The sequence below is a fragment of the Gymnogyps californianus genome, chromosome 1 (assembly GCF_018139145.2).
Source record: "Gymnogyps californianus isolate 813 chromosome 1, ASM1813914v2, whole genome shotgun sequence".
NCBI classification, from domain to species: domain Eukaryota; kingdom Metazoa; phylum Chordata; class Aves; order Accipitriformes; family Cathartidae; genus Gymnogyps; species Gymnogyps californianus.
This window is the reverse complement of record NC_059471.1, coordinates 102549336-102567158: the sequence shown is the minus strand read 5'-3', so window position 1 is coordinate 102567158 and position 17823 is coordinate 102549336. Positions and strand designations below refer to the sequence as shown.

General features: G+C 44.2%; 1 protein-coding gene across 2 annotated transcripts; it reads left to right on the top strand.

The window, feature by feature from the left end:
* The first annotated feature begins 3207 nt into the window (after positions 1 to 3207).
* Positions 3208 to 17588, top strand: IFNGR2 (interferon gamma receptor 2). Of its 2 annotated transcripts, none has more exons than XM_050915082.1 (7): positions 3208 to 3307; positions 7561 to 7687; positions 8158 to 8333; positions 10904 to 11052; positions 12483 to 12636; positions 13744 to 13898; positions 16422 to 17588. In XM_050915082.1, exons 1-7 carry the CDS (start codon positions 3235 to 3237, stop codon positions 16590 to 16592), a joined length of 1005 nt encoding a protein of 334 aa, XP_050771039.1. In that variant the 5' UTR covers positions 3208 to 3234; the 3' UTR covers positions 16593 to 17588. The 2 variants fall into 2 exon arrangements, with proteins under 2 accessions (XP_050771039.1, XP_050771040.1); XM_050915083.1 differs by lacking the exon at positions 3208 to 3307 and adding an exon at positions 3776 to 3826.
* Positions 17589 to 17823: the final 235 nt, after the last annotated feature.

Below are 17823 nucleotides of genomic sequence, written 5' to 3'. Positions count from 1 at the left end.
TGATGTTTCCCATTACAAACCCCTTGTGAATTGGAGGGGAGGGGGGATTCTTCTTTTTTGTCTTCTTCCTTTTTTTTGTTTCTTAGCTGAGTTAGCCATGGTTCTTTACATGAGATGCCTAGAAGAGGTGTAATGGAGGAACACAAGAAAGGTGGTTGATTTCCCTTTTGGACCACTGTGGTCCCAAAACTGTTCACCTACTGATCACTACTTGATGTATGAGGTGTCCCCGCGTCTTACAATGGATGCATTTCACCTCTATCTATGTGTTATTTTTGGAGAAATTCCTTATGTTTTGTGGATTCAATTTTTTTTCAAGATTCTGTGCCAAAAATTTGGCTGCAGGAAAATGACTGCCTTGATATTGATTAGCTATCGTCTTATGGGTGAGTTAGTTTCAGCTTTACAAGGGTGAACCCAAGCATCCACATATAATAACTGGCAAGGCTGGGATTTGAGTGTCGTAAATAGTTTGCATTGGTGAAATACACCCAAAACTACTTACGATGTCAATCTATTGCAGTTACGTGCCATAATGAATTTTCTTTTTTTCTACACGTAAGACTTCTCAGTGATTTTAAGAGCTTGTAACTTGCAGTGATAGATGCAGCTATTTCTCCTCTGAAATGTATTTTCTTCTACATTCACTTGCTACCTTTCACTTTCTCATGTTGATAGCTTTTAGTGAGGGAAAGGGACCAGCAAGAAAAAATTATTTATCCCTTACTTTCTGATTTGACATTAACTTTGCTTTTTGCTCCCCAAGCTCAAAGAAAAGAAAGCAATATACATAATTATCTCTGAACTCCTGTAGGTTCTACAGATTTCCTGGGTTAATTAATATTTTTTTCTTTTGGAGCTGATTGATAGGATCAGATGTTGCATTGACTCCAGTTCTCTATTCTCTCTGTCTTCATTAAATCCCTGTTTATTCTCAGTTCTCTCCTCTCTCTCTTCAGCTCTCCTTAAACTACCAGTTTTAAGAAGTCATCCCTCGTCCACTGATGGTGAAAAGCACATATTTCGTTAACCTTTTTCCATGAAGGCACAACCAGTCATTTTGACTTCCCTCCTAACAGCCTGCTAGACTGTAAGAGAGTAATTTCTTGGGCTTTGGCTTAACAGGAAGTTCAAGGTAAGAGAGAGATCAGCTGGAGCAAAACCAAAAGCCTGCAAAAGTTTCCCGTCTGGTTTGGCAAAGGGAAAACACACGTGATAGGTTATGGGATTTCTCTAACACTTGCAGTAAACATGTGTCTTTCAGTGCAAGGGTAGAGGGAAACCCCGCTTCAGAATTCATGTTTTGAGTTGCTCTTTAATATACCTAAGTTTCCTCTGTGAATCAAAGCTCATTAATGCATGAATTAGAGATGCCACCAAAATTAACATGCCTTCTGGACATGCCGTTTTGCTCTTCAAGTTCCATAGTTAGAAATTGCCAGTGGCTTTCTGCTTGGCTTTCTGCTTGGCTACCTGCCACCAGAAATGCTCCACAAGTCATGCGAACAGTGCGTGACCGAAATTCCTCCACTGGCTTCAGACATCAGTATTAAAGGATCTGTGTCTCAGCACAGGCCTGGCACTGGGGAAGTCCCAAAGTGAAGCCTGTGGAGCGGAGGGTTTCAGTAGAACAGTGCCGCTCGACTGAGAGAGTTGAATCACTCTTCCCAGAAGGGTTCAAAAAGAGGTCACACATGTTAAATGCAGCGAAAACTGGCTCAATCTATAACTGAATGACTTTAATCTCTACCATACCCTTCTAGCCCATCTTATTTTCACAACCAACCAACCAACCAACCAACCAACCAACCAGTTGGCTTTTCAGCATTTGCTTTTTTTTCTCCTCCTTTGTTTATACTCCTTTCTAGCTGTTATCATTTGTGTCAGTGTTAAAAGGCTTTGACTGAGATTCTGGCCCGTTCTATTACTGTACCTCCCCGCAAAAGGATCTTTGCCCTGAAAGCTTGTGGTTGATAAAAGCAGGTCGTTCAGGGCTAAGAGAAAGGGAGGAATCTCTCTTTCGATTGAGGAAGAGCTGAACTACAGCAAAATCAAGTGATTCATCCAAGCTTACTTAGAAATCAAAGCTGCCTAGCCCTTACCTAGCACTCTGAACACAACATACTCCTGCTGTACTTGCCTGCTTTCCTTTTGTCGAAAATCTGATGGCAATGGTGTAAACTTTGCTCAGGGAGCCTTCAGGCAGCCAAACACCACCTTTATTAATACTAATTAAAGATGTTTTAAGTACCCTAACTCTGTATGGTTTCCTCTGTTGGCAGTCCTGCCGGTCATACTTCTGCTGACTGCCCAATCTTGTACTAATAAAATGTATTTTCTCTCTGAAGTGTTTAAGAGAGAGTATTTTGACTTTGTTCAGGAGACATACGAAATACTCCTCTGCTTTATGGTGCTTTTAACTAGTGTCGAAGCTCTTAATAACAACAGGTCCCTGCCTAGTGAATTATTTAGAAATAATTGTTCTGTTAAAACAGTAATAATTTGGGAGGAATGCTGCCCCCCGGCATCACCTCCAGATTTTTTAATCACAATATTGTGTCATCAATAGCATCAGTTAAAGGTGTGTGGTTAGGCTTAACCACGGGTTGGTGTTACGCTAGATGCAGCCAGAGAAAGCTGGGGAACTTTAACCACTTAACGGCAAGATTTTCTCACATCAACCGCACACCATAAATGCACACGCAACCCTCCGCGCCTGCGAGCGTGTCCACCCCATATGCGGGGGTGACTGCAGGGCCTTCCGCGGCGCGGCGCGGGGCAGGGGCAGGGGCAGGGGCAGGGGCAGGGGCAGGGGCAGGGGCAGGGGCAAGGGCAAGGGCAAGGGCAAGGGCAAGGGCAAGGGCAGGCCGCGGGGCTACACCACGGCCCGCCCTAACGCCGGGCCGCGGTCTCCCCTCAGCAGACGGCGCCGCCAGGGGCTTCCCGCCCCCCGCTGGGGCCCCTGCGCCCGGCGCCCGCAGCCACCCCAGCCGCCCGCGGCGCGGCAGGCGGGGCCGAAGGCGGGCTGTGCCTCCCCGTCGGCGGGCGTGGAGGCGGAGCGGAGCCGGGACGGAGCGGCCGCCCCGCTCCCCGCCAGCAGCCGCAGCCGGGGCAGGGCCGCGGGTGGGAGGCGGCCCCGGCAGGCCTGCTCGCCGCCGGCCCCGCTCCTCAGGGACCGGCGAGCAGCCTCTGGCGGCGAGCGGGGCCGGGCGGCGGGGTGCTGCCAGCCGGGCCATGCCGTGTCGGGCGCCGCTCCCCTCCCTCCTCCTTCTCCTCCTCCTCGGCTCGGTCCGGGCCTCGGGCGCAGGTGGGTGCGGCGGGGCGCGGGGCTGGCTGCGGTGGTGGCCGGGGGCGCGGGGCTGGAGGCTGCCGCCCGGCCTGCGCCTCTCTGTGCGCCACCTCCCCGGCGGGCTTCCGGCCCGGAGGCGGCGGAAGCCTGTGGGGCGAGGGCCCGGGCTGGGGCGGTGGGGGACAGCGGGGCCGTGCCTCTTAGCCCGTCGCCTGAAGCAGCCGCGGGGGGGGCCGGAGCCGCAGCGGGAGGGGCGGCAGTGGGGAGAGCGGGGCTGTCGCGGATTTCACCCTTTCCTCACCCCGCCTGTGCCTGGCCCTCTGAAGGAGGACAAGTCCAGGTTTCTCCTGCCGACCCCGGGGTTGCTGCTCCTAGAAAATCTGCCGTCGTCTGGGCTGCCACCGGCTCGCATCCCGGCCCGGGGCTGGCTCTGCGGCCGGCCGCCGGGCACAGGGCGGTGTGGCCCCAAACCGGCCGCGTCCGCGAGAGAGCGGCTAAAACCTGCACGGGTTCAGCCTTGAAGAGGATTGATACGGTGTAAGTCGTTGGTGTGGCTGTAGTTCGTGGTGTGGCACCCGTTCATCAACTGTACTTGAGCCGCCTCCCTTTAATTTTATGAATTGAAAGTTTAGGTAGGATTGGATTTAGACTTCGATATAATAATCCTGGCTTCAGTATGTATCCCAGCAAGTGTGGAAGAGCTGCTGTGACATGTCTTGAATGAGGTATTCATACAGCGTAGTCCTTATTCAGGCACGTGAGTACCTCCATGAGTTCAGCATGTCCGCTGTCACGTTTTCTCGGGTTCGTCAAGGCCTGGCTGACCAGCCTGTGACTGGTGAGCCCCGTGGGGCTCTCCGGCTGTTTGGGGGCAGCTGCTATTCCAGGCCTGCAGTTGGTGGCTGGATTCGGGAGTCCAAATGCCCATGGGTGGGTTGAGGCGAGCCAGGGGGACCTGCTGCAGTCAGTGTTGCCCAGTCCCATCCCTTCGGCAGCAGTGGGATTTCCCAGGGAGCTCTTTGTGCGTAGGGCCTCCTTGTGTTTGGTTTGTGCGTAGGGCCTCCTCCTCGTCTGCGCTCGCTCTCGTAGGCATGGTGCGCTCTGTTTCTTCTGTTGCAAATGGAGATGCTACATGTTAAAATCTGAGCCAAAAGAATAGCAAGCTGTTGTCACTCGTCCCCACCTGGCCATACGCTTCTGCTGTTCACCTTTTGCAGGCTTTGGTGCTTGTCTGACAATATGAGAAGCCAGTTCGGTACATTAGAACAGCAAAAGTCCATCCAAAAACCCCCAGACTTCTTTTTTGCCGTTTAGCAAAATGATGTATTCTAAGGCTGATGCAGGGGAAGGGGTCAGAAATCATTCAGGAGCAGGAACGGACTCTGTGAAACGAATGGCTAGGCCAAGCCGAGCTGCTTTCACTCGCTGTGACTTGCGGCTTCACACTCTGCTATGTGAAAGCTTTGACTTGCAGCTTGAAGAGTCAGGAAGTCTCTGCATCAGGAGAAAAACAATCTGAGCATTGTGTGGCAGGTGCTTTAAAAGAACTGGTTCAGCGAGACCACCTTCCAGACAGAGAGAAAGGAAAGGGCATTTCTGCCTTTCCCTGGCTAAGGTAGTTTGGGGGTTTTTAGGATACTTGTATATGTATGTGTTTTTTTCTGAAGTGTGCATTTTGTTACTTTGGGTTATACAAACTAATGATTGTTACGGAGTTCAGTGTGTGATTTCAGAAATCTAAGTAACTTCCCTTGTCAAGTTGAGATATCTAACAGAAATATGACTGTGTTCCTTCGGTGTGCTACAGAAACAGCTCCTCAGTGCAGTAGTAAGTGCCTTGTGGCGCACAGCACCTCAATGTTCAACTACAGAGCCGTAGATTTGGTAACTTTTTCAGTGGTTTTGAAGCTGGTAGGGGAAATTATCTGTTTCTGAATGCTAATATAATGCAAAATAATCAGTGTGCAGTCTTGATTGAAGAGAAGATGACCCAGCTGCCCTTGTCCTTCATTGCTTTTTCCTTTTTTTTTAAGATGGAGAGAAGGGAAAAAAAATGCTAGCACTTGTGTTTCGTTCTGACAGCTTTCTTGAATTTTGTAAAATTAGTTTGTATCGGATGTCTGAGTGCACAGATTACTGATGGTGTGAGATACCTTGCCACATGCCAGACCAGCGGTGAGAGTGCAGGAAAGAATCTGCGTGACTGGAAAGTGAAAACTTTTCTTGAATGAAGAAAAGGTTACTTAATGGCCTTTAAAATACACGAGAGATTAATAGTTTAGGTATCGTTTCTAACTGTAAGAAATCTCAAACAGGTTTGCAACGCTGAATGATCCATCTGTAGCCTAAGGCACTGTGTGTTTACTTAAGACCACTACTCAAAAGTTGAGGCTAAGAAACTAGTAACATACCTGATTAAAACTTTGAGAGCGTACCTAGTTATTTTTGTATTTTGGACTTAGGGTTTAATGCAACTTTATGAAGATTTGTGTTGTCTCTTTCCTGTACATGGAGGGTGTTAAGAGCCTGGCATGACATCTCTTCTGAAAGATAGCACTGTCAGCATCAGTGTGCTGTCTAGTGCTGTGTAACAAAATCAGATGTAGAAATTAAAAAGAAAAAACTTTTTAACATTATCCCCATATTCCCAAAGAAGGCTGGGGCCAGAATTTAGCTTAAGTGCTCGATCTTCTGATCTTATTTAGGTAAAAATAAACAAACCGTATCTTAGGAGACTATTGTCTTAAGAACAAAAAAATGGAAATCTTATGTGGGGTATCATATCATATCATGTCATGTCATGGTTGTCTTTGAGCTTAGGACCTGTTGACCCAGTATGTTTAATGGTGTAAGGGGATCACTACACAGACAAATAGAAGTCAAGTGTAGAAGGAAAACCTTTCTCCCTCTTAGGACAGGCGGGTAGTGAAGCCGTTGCCCAGCCAGGCTGTGCAAGCTCTGTCCTTGGAGGTTCTGGGACCTGCCTGGAGAAAGCCCTGAGCAGCCTGGTCTGATGCCAGAGCTGGCCCTGCTTGGGGCGGGGGCTTGGACTAGAGACCGACCGAGGGCCCTTCCCTCCTGAGTGACTGCCGTGCTGTGGTTAAAAGTGTGAGGCTTTTCTGGTTTTAAAGGCATTTGATAACTGCGTTTTCCTGTCTTCCTTGCCTCAGCCTACTTGTGATAATCTCAGTCTCTTTCTTTTGGCTATCCCAATTCCTTGCCGTTGGTCTCCTTGTCTTTCAGTGTTTTTTGGTTCTCCAGCCTGCTGTTTTGTCCTGTTTGCCAGCTAACATCTTCCTCCAGCTGCTCCCCCACTTCTCCTCTGGCTTTCTATACTTCACCCACCCCCATTTCCCCAGCCCTTGGTTCTCTGCCTTTTGCTTGGCTGCCCTCCCTCCCTCTACTTGGTTTTTCTGCCCCTCTGTCCCCAGCTCGGTGCCTGGCCTTTGGCTGTGCTGCAGTCCCAATAGACGACTTCCTCCTCCGCTCTGCTTGGGCCAGCAGGGAAGTGGTTCTTCTCCCATACTAGAGATGCAACTGTTTGCTCTCCGCTTCTGTGTTGCTAGCCTCCTGACAAGCTGATCGAGAGCCCTTGCAGCCTTTGTTTACCCACAGGAGTTTATAGTGTGACCAAATTTGGGTGGACGTTCCTACTAGCAGAAGGCACGCCTCTAACAGAGATTTCTGTCCTTTTGTACATTGTGAAATCAGTTTCAAAATTGACAAAACTTCAGGCTTGCAAGTGGAACGGTGCCCTGTGTGTTTGTGAATGTTTAAGTACAAGAAGGCTTTTTGGTTTTTTTATCTGTTTCCTGGAAGGTTTCAGTGAAGTGACCTCGGTGTTTTCAAACAAGTTAGCAGGAGGCAGACGGTCAGAAAAAATGTGTTCTGAGTTGTTAACACAGTAAAACGTGAGATGCAGACAGTGGAAATAGATGAGCTTTTGTAATGATAAGTGGCAGTGGACCTTAATTTATAGCTTCATGGGGAAGCTGGGTGGGGTTTATTGTTTTGTGCTGGACTCGATACTTTCAGTGCTATGTTCTGTATGGAATAAATAAAAGCAGTAAGTTGCAGTTCAGTGCTTTGGGGGTAGCAGGGACTTAAATGTACTGCTACTAGTGCACCTAGAGACAGAATGAGGAGGAGGAGTGGTTTTGCCCGCAAAGCAGTGAAAATGTAATATATAGTGATGGAATTTGGAGACCAAAAGTTAGTTACTGTATACTTGAGTGCTTTAATAGTTATTTTTGCTCCTCTTCTTACTTTAGAATCTTCTCCCCATTTACCGGCACCAAAGGATGTGATGGTTTATTCCTATAACTTTCATAGTTCACTGAGGTGGTCTCCTGTTAAAGTGGATAGAGGCTTGGTGTTATATACAGTCCATTTTAAAACGTAAGTAAATAGATCTAAAACCAACCAAACTGATTTTGTTACAATCCAGTAACACAATTGGTTTAAAAAAAAAAAAAAGCTAAAAATTAATAAGCAAATGAAAGAATGAGTTGTCTATTACAGATGCTTTTATATATATCTGAAAGGAGCTTCTGAAAACTGACAGTCTCTTAGCCTGTGATGTTTCTGCTAAACTGAGCAAAGATAGAAGACCTGAAGAGCACCCAGAAATGTTGCATAGTTTCCTGTATAATTTTAGCCTTACTGAAGTCTCCCTCACTAATTTTAATTTTTCCCCAGATACTGAGGAGACGCAGGTGCCGAAAGGGCTGTGGAATTAAACCCGCATGAAAGTGGTAGTTTTGTAACATATTCTGTTGTTACAAAAATTGTCTAGGTGGGAGGGATTGTGTTTTAGCTGATTGCGCTGTTCTGCTGATGCTTTATTTGTCCTTGGTTTTGCATTGCAGAGGGGCCTTTAACCAGTGGGATGAGATGAACTGCACCCGTATCACCCAGACTGAATGCAGTTTCCCCATGTCACTTAAGGAGCGGCGCTGGACTGTTGTTTTGCGTGTGAGGGCTGAGCTAGGGCAAGTGACTTCTGACTGGGTGGAAACAGATCCGTTCGTGGCAGAGAGAAACAGTAAGTGCTATTTATGATTTCAGTGTCCTTCTCTCAAAGGAGACTTATTTGAAAAAAATGTTTGTTGCCTGTTCTAGACTTTTTTGACTCCATTATGTACAACAGCCGAATGAGAGAATTGTAGATGTTCAGTTAACAAAGACTAAACGGCCTCGGCGTGTCACTAGGAATTTGATACTACTTAGTTCCTCTGTAGTGGGATTAGCAGCGCACTCTTTCAACAGGTATCGAAAGAGAAACAGAGGAGTTGCCTTAGGTGGCTAAGCCTTATAAGAACTACAACGTATATTATGTTAGAGAGTTTTCCATTTTCTTATTTCCCCACTTAGCACTGCCACATGCACACATAACACTCCCTTGATTTGTGGTACTCTGAGTACAAACTACCTGTTTCTGTTGAACGGATCCCTTTTCTAATAAACTGTCCTGACTACAGTGTAGAAGGGTGTCCTGGTTTCGGCTGGGACAGAGTTAACTTTCTTCTTAGTAGCTGGTACAGTGCTGTGTTTTGGATTTAGTGTGAGAATGATGTTGATAACACTCTGAGGTTTTAGTTGTTGCTAAGTAGCGCTTATCTTAAGCCAAGGCCTTTTCAGTTTCCCATGCTCTGCCAGCAAGCAGGTGTGCAAGAAGCTGGGAGGGAGCAGAGCCGGGGCAGCTGACCTGAACTAGCCAAAGGGGTATTCCATACCATGGAACGTCATGCCCAGTGTATAAACAGGGGGGAGCTGGCTGGGAGGCGCAGATCGCGGTTTGGGAACTAACTGAGCATCGGTCAGCGGGTGGTGAGCAATTGCATTGTGCATCACTGTTCCCCCCCCCCCCCCTTTTTGTTGCATTCCTTTTCATTACTATTATTATTATATTTCATTATTACTATTGTTAGTATTATATTTTACTTTAGTTATTAAGCTGTTCTTATCTCAACCCACGAGTTTTACTTTTTTTTCCTTTGCTTTCCTCCTCCTCACCCCACTGGGAGGGGGAGGGGGAAACGGCTGCGTGGTGCTGAGTTGCTGACTGGGGTTAAACCACGACAAAGGGTCAAGGCACACTTTAAATCCTGTTAAATGTGTGAACAAGTGTATTGTTGTTCTTTATAAGGTCTGCTCTTTGCCTTGCTGTGATTGGTTTCAGGATTAGAAGAAAGTAAATGCTGAGTTTAAAAATACCTCTGAAATGATAACAAAGCAGAGGGATGGATTTATGAACTCTTTAATTCAAGTTCTCCCATACCTTGTGAGGAGCAGTGGTGGTCCATGCGGCACAGAGTATGATACATTCCCTGGTGACTTCAGTTCTAAATCTTGGATTTTCTCTAGTAGTAAAGAATGTGGGGATGAGGAACAACCTGAATCCTGAGTTGAAGATTACAACTGGCATGTCTGTAGCTGGTGATACAGGATTGTTTGGGAATGGGATCCGTTGGGGGTTAGGAAGGCACTGGGCTAATGGGAATACAAGACAAAGGAGAGGCTCGGTGTGGGAGAGATGTGTGTGTGTCTGCTCCTTGGGGCAGCAAGAGGAACATTATGTGATGATTCTTGTGTGACCGCCCTCGAGATCAGTTCCTAGACACCAAGACCATGGGCTACTCAGTCAGGCTGTTTTCTTCCTTTAATGTTTGGGTCAGTGCCACTTGAGAGGGGAGCTTTGGGAATTTGGGAGTGCACACAACAAGGCGTTTGCAGCTGTACAGCAACAGGAAGTAGAAAGAAACTGAAATTTCTCTACCGATATAAAGATCATGGGGACCAATCTTCTCTAAAGTAATAGTGGACAGAGCAGGTTCTGCTGGATTTTTTGAGGTACAATGAACAATGATTGCATGCAAGGTTTGATTTTTTTTTCCTGTTAATAGTTCCCTCTCTTGGGTATGCAAACAGCTGTTAACTACTCTAATATTTGCATGAGTGGGTTTTTTGAGATCCTGGAGCGCTTTACAAATGCTGGTAAGCTTAACTCTTGAAAGAAGTCAAGATACAAAGGATAAATGACTAGTGACCATATATGACCTGTGATCACGCAAGTCTCTTGTATTAGGACTGACAGTACTTTATATAATATTTTTCATGATTTAGACCTCAGAGTACTTCACAAAAGGAAGTCATCATCTTTACCTTATAGGACAGATGGAGACATCAAAGCAAGAAGGGGGACACTAGTTATTCCTCTTCCGTTGACCCAAACAGCTTGTTTTTTAGAGAACATGGAATATGTGGCAGGCTATTTGAAGGAAAAAAAAAAATGAACAAAATTGTATCACCAATAACTGCAGATAAATTCAGATACATGCTAGTGAATATTTACTGAATTTCCAGGGAAAGTTAACAGGAAACTTTTTTTTTAGTTACCTGGTTTCGCTTATGCTTTCAAGTCTTTTTCCTTAGATTTGTAATAAAGTAGATATCTTAAATGCATTAAGTAGATGAGAAAATGTATTCCTTTTCTTGAGAAAAAGCTGTCAATATTTAGTATGTTTGCTGAGAGTATCTAAGTAAAGCTGAAGACAGTATGATGAGCTGTTCTGCATCTTGGAGGTTCACTGCTCTTTCTGTGTTTATTTTCAGCTACTATAGGGCCCCCTAAAGTGAACAGCGTGATTGAAAGCTCTGACTCACTTCTCATTAGTGTCACACCACCTTTTGGATCTGAAGCAGGTGACGTTCTTCAGTATCATGTGTCCTACTGGGAGAACGCAACAAGTACTACTAAAAAAGTAAGAATTCTCTCTAATTTATTTTGTTCATAATGCCTTTGTGACTAAGAGATATGAGTCAGTGTCTCTTGGCAAAACAGCAGAAATGGAGGAAGAAAACTAATGTCATTTTTTTTTCTCTAGCAGTGAAGGTCACCATTTGGTGTCTTGAAAAAAAGTAATTTGGTCTTGGCACAAGTATTGCACGTATTACGAATCTTTCAAAAAGGTCTTTTTTTCCTCCATATGAAACGAAGGTTAAATCACATTGCAGATCAAGGGAGAGAATCCACAAAGTGTCAAAGGTGGCTTTAAAATGACATTTAGATTCCAAAGTTTTCCTGAGCAATTTGGAAAAACTCTGAAATATCCTTCCTCCTTTCCTGTGCTGGGCTTGTTTGTGCTGGCAGCTTCAGTAGCAGGCTGCTTTGGCCTGATGTTGCCTGTTCCTAGGGCAGAGAAAGGTGGAGTTATTAGAAACATGCTGGACACGGCTGGGATGAGCTGTTCCTGTTCATATTGAGACTTAGAGGTGTTGGTCTTATTGTGCGTTTACACTGCTGTCTGGGGCCCTGGTAATTGTGTTCTTGACAGGCCAGCGTTGCAGGGGAGGTATTAAGTTACATTTAAAAAAAACTTAAAAAAAAAAAAAAAAAGAGGAAGAAGATTCAAAAGAATGTCATTCTAAAGTCAAATGTTTAAAAAACAGAAGCAGAAAAAAAATTAATTTATTTTAAAAAAACTTTTGTTTCAAAGACCTTGCTAAATCTGAAACGCCTCCACTTCCTTCCTCTCTTGCGCCAATGTGTATTTTTCTGACACACATAAAACACCTTCATGTTTGAGATTCAGACAAGAAGTCACTCTTGTACGCTTCTGTAGGCTTCACCAAGGCCCTTACCCTAGCCCCTTACAGGTTAAAATTCCCAAAAGACTGTGGTGGCCGTGTGGAGACTGTGGAGGTTCTGCGCTGCCCATCAGCTGTTTTCCTCTTCAGTAGAAGGAGCTGAGATGGTGGAAGCTCTTACTGAACTACACTTCCGTCAGCCTCCTCTGATGGTGGAGGCACTTCTCATGGCTTGTTTTTCCCTCCCCCTTCCTATATTGCTCTCACTGCCTGAGCTGTTACAGAAGCTGCGCCAAAGCCTCCGGCAGCATATTGTGGATAAAATGAGACCTTGCATCAGTTTTCATGCCTCTGCTGTTCGTGCCCTTGTAGATGGTTTTAAATGGTCAGGCTTAATTTCCTTTAAAAATAATAAAATTTCAAATGCATTCAAGTAGGAAAATTGAAATGTATTTCACTGCTTCTCTTGTTTGGGAAAGCTGAATTACGAAAAATAAAATCTGTGCTTTTTGAATGAGAAACTTAAATATGGGGAGGGGATTAGTGTTGAAGAAAGGTCTGTTTTTTACAGTAACACCTTTTTCTTTTTTTTTCTTTTAAACAGGAGACAAAGACGAGCAATACACTATTCGAAATCAGAAATCTAAAGGAATTGACACTTTATTGTTTTAGAATTCAAGTAGAATTGATGATACATTCAGATCTCAAGTTACTTGGACTGCAAAGTGTCCCAGAGTGTTACAGAACTAAAATCAGTGGTATAAACCTGATTTTGTTATTTTTTGTATATAATGGGATGAGTGTAGAACCTGAGTCTTAGATCATGTAACTGGCCACTTACCCATATTTGTCAGGAGAGTGCTAAGAGAGCACCACTGATAGTACTTCACAATTGTCGTTAATGGCAAAATAACAAGGAATTTTTCAGTCAGTAATTGAGGGTCTGTGTTGTACTCTTCCCCTCGTCCTTTTCCTTCATAAATAGTGCTACGGGTATTACTTTCTAGAAATACGCAGAGAAAGAAAATACAAATACTTGGTCTTTAGAGGAAGTCATTGATGAAGGAGATGGTGTTACTCTTGCAAATCCTTTCCCTCAGCCACTGCCTCCTGCAGGACAGGAGCGTCCCTCTCCTCTCTGACCTGCTTCCTTCTCTGACAGTTTGAGCTCCATGTTTTTGTACAAGATAAGAGAGAGCGTGAGGGGATGAGAGGGCGTGTGCAAGATAACAGAGTTTGTCCCTCTCTTGAATCTGTCCGTGTGACCACCAACACACAAGCACAACCCATCTTTAGCATGCTTTGAACACGCTGGCAGACGCGTAGATGAAACCTGCTTATGCATTTTCTGAAGCCCCACAGGAGCTGACCTCCTGGGTGGTATTGACCAAGTACTTGAACGCAAGCCCCTGAGCTGTGAGGTTGGAGTCTGTGATGCTCCCTTTGCTGAAGCGGGGCACGTGTTCTGAAAGAGAAGCCCCTGGCGTTCATGGCCCTTGCTGACAACTTGAGGGTGGAAGGACAGGTTGCATTCGCCGCCTGCCCTCTGCCCCGCCAGCAGTGATTCCTCCAGATCTGCGTTTGCCCTGCTAGCGTGTCAAGTAGACGCCTGCCTTAGGCTGCGTGATTAAGGGGCAGAAGCACGTGGGAGCTGGTGGCTTCCACGTGGAATCGGAAAACAAGCTACTTCTGAACACAGGTGTTTAGAGTGCATCTATAGTAGGGTTGTGATCTTAGCCTTGGAAATTCTACTTTGATTACCAAGTACAGTAGATTTCAGCTTGCTGTATACTGTTTTACATTTGATGATGTATAAATATGAACCTACCATATGTATACGGTTTTTGGTTTTTTTTGTTTTTCAGAGGCAACCAGAGCTGGATATATTGTAGTAATATTTGTGTTTATGTTACTTTTTGTAAATCTGGTAACAGTTGGTTTGATTCTTCTGTGGAGACACCACAAAACAATTAAATATTGGTCTCAGCCACCTTTAGAAATCCCATCACACTTCGAAGAGGTATGTGTAGACACTTTATATTTCTCCCTTCTGCCTCCCTCCCCCTGATGATCTTGGAGTGAATATGAACAAAGCTAGTTGTTGCATAACAGAAATAGATATAAACAATTGTTGTAAACTGTTCCTTTTCTCGTATACTATCTCCCACTTTATTCGTCTTTTACTCAACTGCATTATATTTTTTTCTCTGCACTAAGATACAAATGCTGCTATAATCCTGTTTGTTAGGAAACCGGAGTAAGATCCTCTGTTCCTTGACTAACCCTTGTCCACCCCTTTCGTTGCTTATCTAAGTCATCAGGCCTGAAACAGTTGCTCACTGCAAGCAAAAAGCTTTTGTGTGCTGCAGAACATGTACTTGGGACCTAGGTCTCTGACTAGAAATCAAATATGGAAAAGTGAACACTGATCGTTTTAAGAGCAAGGACTGACTTGAAGACTGAGGAATACCTAGGGGAATGTTCTTGGGCTTTTTTTCCTGTAGGTTTAGCAATACTCAGATGAAAAAGTCATCCTGGGGCTTTTTTTCTCCTTGTAGCTTACACATTTCTGTACTAAACGATATTGTTTCAGTCCTGTTCATCTTCCTCTTTTTAGTACTTAAACAGGAAGTAGTCTTTTAAGCGAAGTTCTTGATTTTAAAAGTTCTTGTTCAGCATGCATTCCGTATTTTTAAAAGCTTGTATTTGTTTGCAGTTCTTTGAGGTGTATTTCTTTGTATATATCTGCATGTCAGAGTAGTCCATTGTACTATGGTAGTTCTGTGATTGTGGAGCTGGTTTTCCAGATTTTTACAGAAGTATGGGTGAATGAATTCAGACTTTCTGCAGAGCCCTGAGTAAATAATTTTCTCTCTTCATGCTGCCTCAGCTACCATTTCGTGGGGGCTCAGTGGAGACAGCTGTATCACATATCAAGCAAAGTATATCTCACATAGGGAAAAAAAAAATCCTTGTACAGTGTACTAAAATAGTGCAGCATTTCATGCGAAGGACTTGCAAGAATAGAGTCTATCATCATGTGTTCTGAAGTAATTGTATTAAGCTGGAAAACATGCAGCAAAAGTAGATATTCTTGAACAATGGTGAGCCTGGCTTTGGGCAAAACACTGACAAGAAATGAAGGAAAATCAGTAAATATGCAGAATTTTTAAAATGTGTATTTCTAAAAGAGATCAACCAGCCTGAGGCTTCTCTTCTTAAAACACTTTCCATGAGTACAAAATACCAATTATTTTAAGGCAGTTTCGTATGTACCCTTTTAGATTTTCAGAAAAATCACATGCTCCCTTCTTTTACAGAAGGATCTCAGCTTTCAGCGTCTTGAGTTACAGGGAGCAGTTCTACCACAGAAACGCCTTCACATAGCAAAGCCAAACTGACATTCATTTATGTCATGAATTTGCTGAAGTGGATGTATTTGAGGTTCCTATATGAAACATTCATTTTTAATACACCTGAAAAAATAATCCTGTTGCTCATTAGCCTTGCTGTGATTATAGAGAAGGTGGTGCCTTAATTGAAACTAAGGTTAACTTTGTCCCACAACAGACGTGACTTGAGCTGCGGTCCCATCTCAGCCAGATTATGACACCTCCTACAGTGCAGAACAAGTTTGAGTAGAACTACAAGCTACGTCAGTCTTTTAACAATATAAAGGTGTCTGTTTTCCAGACATTTATTCTGATTTTTTTAAATCAGGGGGAAAAGTGTTCAATGGCAGATTTATTTTTTTTTTTTTTGGTTCAGTACATGAAGTGGTAGATGGCTCCAATTCCCTGTGAAACACAAGATCAGCTGAGTGATAAGGAGAGTATATGGGGGTGGCAGGAGGAACAGAAAGCATTTTCTCTGGCCTAGTTTTTTTTTCTAATGCTCCTTTCTTTGATTATGCATTCATTGTAAAGCTGATGACTTAATTTTGGAGGAGAGGGGAGCAGAGGGGAAGTCAAAGCAAAAAGTAACTACAAGAGAAGAATGCCACTGGAGTTTTCTGGTAAAAGATGCAGATCTGACTTGCCTGACACTGAACAAATCAGAATCTTAGATCTCGTTTGCTCCATCAGCGCTTTAGACAAGCTGTCATAGATTCCTGCAGTTGGAGGATATGTCCTCAGCAGTGTAATAAAGAAGCGTTTTCTTCTGTGGTTTGTTCTTAACTAGCAGGAATTTGCTTGAACTGACATGAAAAGAATATTAGCTAAAATTTATTTAAAAAAAATAGGAAATGCGGGCTGCTTTAATTCACTGAAATGGATGTTTGCGTGATTGATTCCCACCCCCGCCCCCCCCCCCCCCCCCCCCCCCCCCCCCCCCCCCCCCCCGAAATAAGGTATTTTTAACTTTCTCCTTGCTCAATGTAGTTTCAAGGAAATCCAGAACAGACTATATATTTAGCAGCTCGCACTGTGAATTCTGGTCTGAAGCAACTTGCCTAGAGGTGGTGGTACCTGCTCTGTCTCTGTGATTTCTAATACCTCTGTTCTGTGGATAGGTATCTAACTGTTATTTCTGGCTTTTTCAGTATTTGAAGGACCCTAGCATGCCGGTTTTAGAGGTGCTGGACAATTGCGTCGAGGACGATCCCTTATCGTCATCTGTGTTATTTTGTGGGGAAGGAAGCCAAGCCTGTGGCAGCAGTTTGGATGGTCAAGCTCACTCACACAGCATCTCCAGCGAGAGTGAAGTAACTTAAGCGGCGCCCTAGTGCGAGTGCCTGTACCAAGTCTTTGCAGAGGCTGCCGCTCAGGAGCGGTGCTGTGTGGCTGCTGGCAGGACAGATGACCAACTCTGGACAAAATGCAGCCGCTGACAAATCCTGAGCGAGACGTTGCTTCCCGAGAACAGCGTGGACCCCGAGCCTTTGTTTAAATGGCTTCTGCCAAAGAGACTTAAAAGGTGGAACGTGAAAGGGAAATGAACACTAAATTGCCTAAAGAAAGACAGATGGTTATATTAACAGCATCGTATTTCCCACCCCAAACTGAAATAAAGCTTTGAGAAATAATGGCACTTTATGGTAGGATGTAGTACAACCTGGAATTTTTCATTGAGTGAATAATTGCACCATGAATTACTTTTATAGTGGCTTTTGTTTTGTTGCCTTATTTGTGTGTGTTAGCACTCAATGTGTATTATATCCACCCCAGTATGCTTTTCTGAATCATTTTAAGTACATGTGGTTTTGTGTGGCTTCTTCCCTCCAGATAAAAATGGCGGTCTAAAAAGAAATTTTATAGTACTTTACTCTCCTCACCATGAACTTGTGCAAAGAACTGCTCCAAGAAAGGCCTCCTAATATCTGCCTCCTAACAAACACATTCATGAGAAGCATTAATCTTCTGCTCCTGCAGCAAGACAGTTGTTCTTCACAGCAAAACAAACTTTAATTTTGCTCAGAATTTGTATAACATGTATCGGTGATTATGAGACACTAAAATCTCTTGTTGACTATCAATCAGATCAGTCCTGCAAATGAAAAGTTGACTGAGGGTTGGGGTTTGAGTCACTTAAAGCAGAAGACTACAAGTTAAGCCTCACATCACAGTCCTGTGGGGTCTGGAGGGTGTCTAATAAAACACAAAGAACAAATGAACCACTTCTGTACTAAAAAGGTTGTTTTTATTTGACTTTTTTCCTGGGTTTGATAGAAGTTGTTTAAAAAAAAAAGAAAGAAATGTGCTTGTTTATATGCAAATGACTTGTTCAAGTTACTTAGGTCTGTTAATGCACCTGGTCACTGCCAGAGCTGTGGGTTATCATCTGAGGTAATGCTGTTCCACCCCTTCCAGGAATACAGAAGACTAGCATGAAAAATCAGTAACGCTTTTTCCAAGAGCTTCATGAGGTTGTTTCCTCATAAACTAATCTCATCACTTGTGATTAGGCAGCATGCCAAGACAACATAGTTATCTGAAGACTCAGTC

Coding starts and splice junctions, on each gene's coding strand:
- IFNGR2 (XM_050915082.1), top strand. CDS start 3,235: ATGCCGTGTCGGGCGCCGCTCCCCTCCCTCCTCCTTCTCCTCCTCCTC. Junction 7,688..8,157: donor TATACAGTCCATTTTAAAAC/GTAAGTAAATAG, acceptor TTTGCATTGCAG/AGGGGCCTTTAACCAGTGGG. Junction 13,899..16,421: donor TCCCATCACACTTCGAAGAG/GTATGTGTAGAC, acceptor TGGCTTTTTCAG/TATTTGAAGGACCCTAGCAT.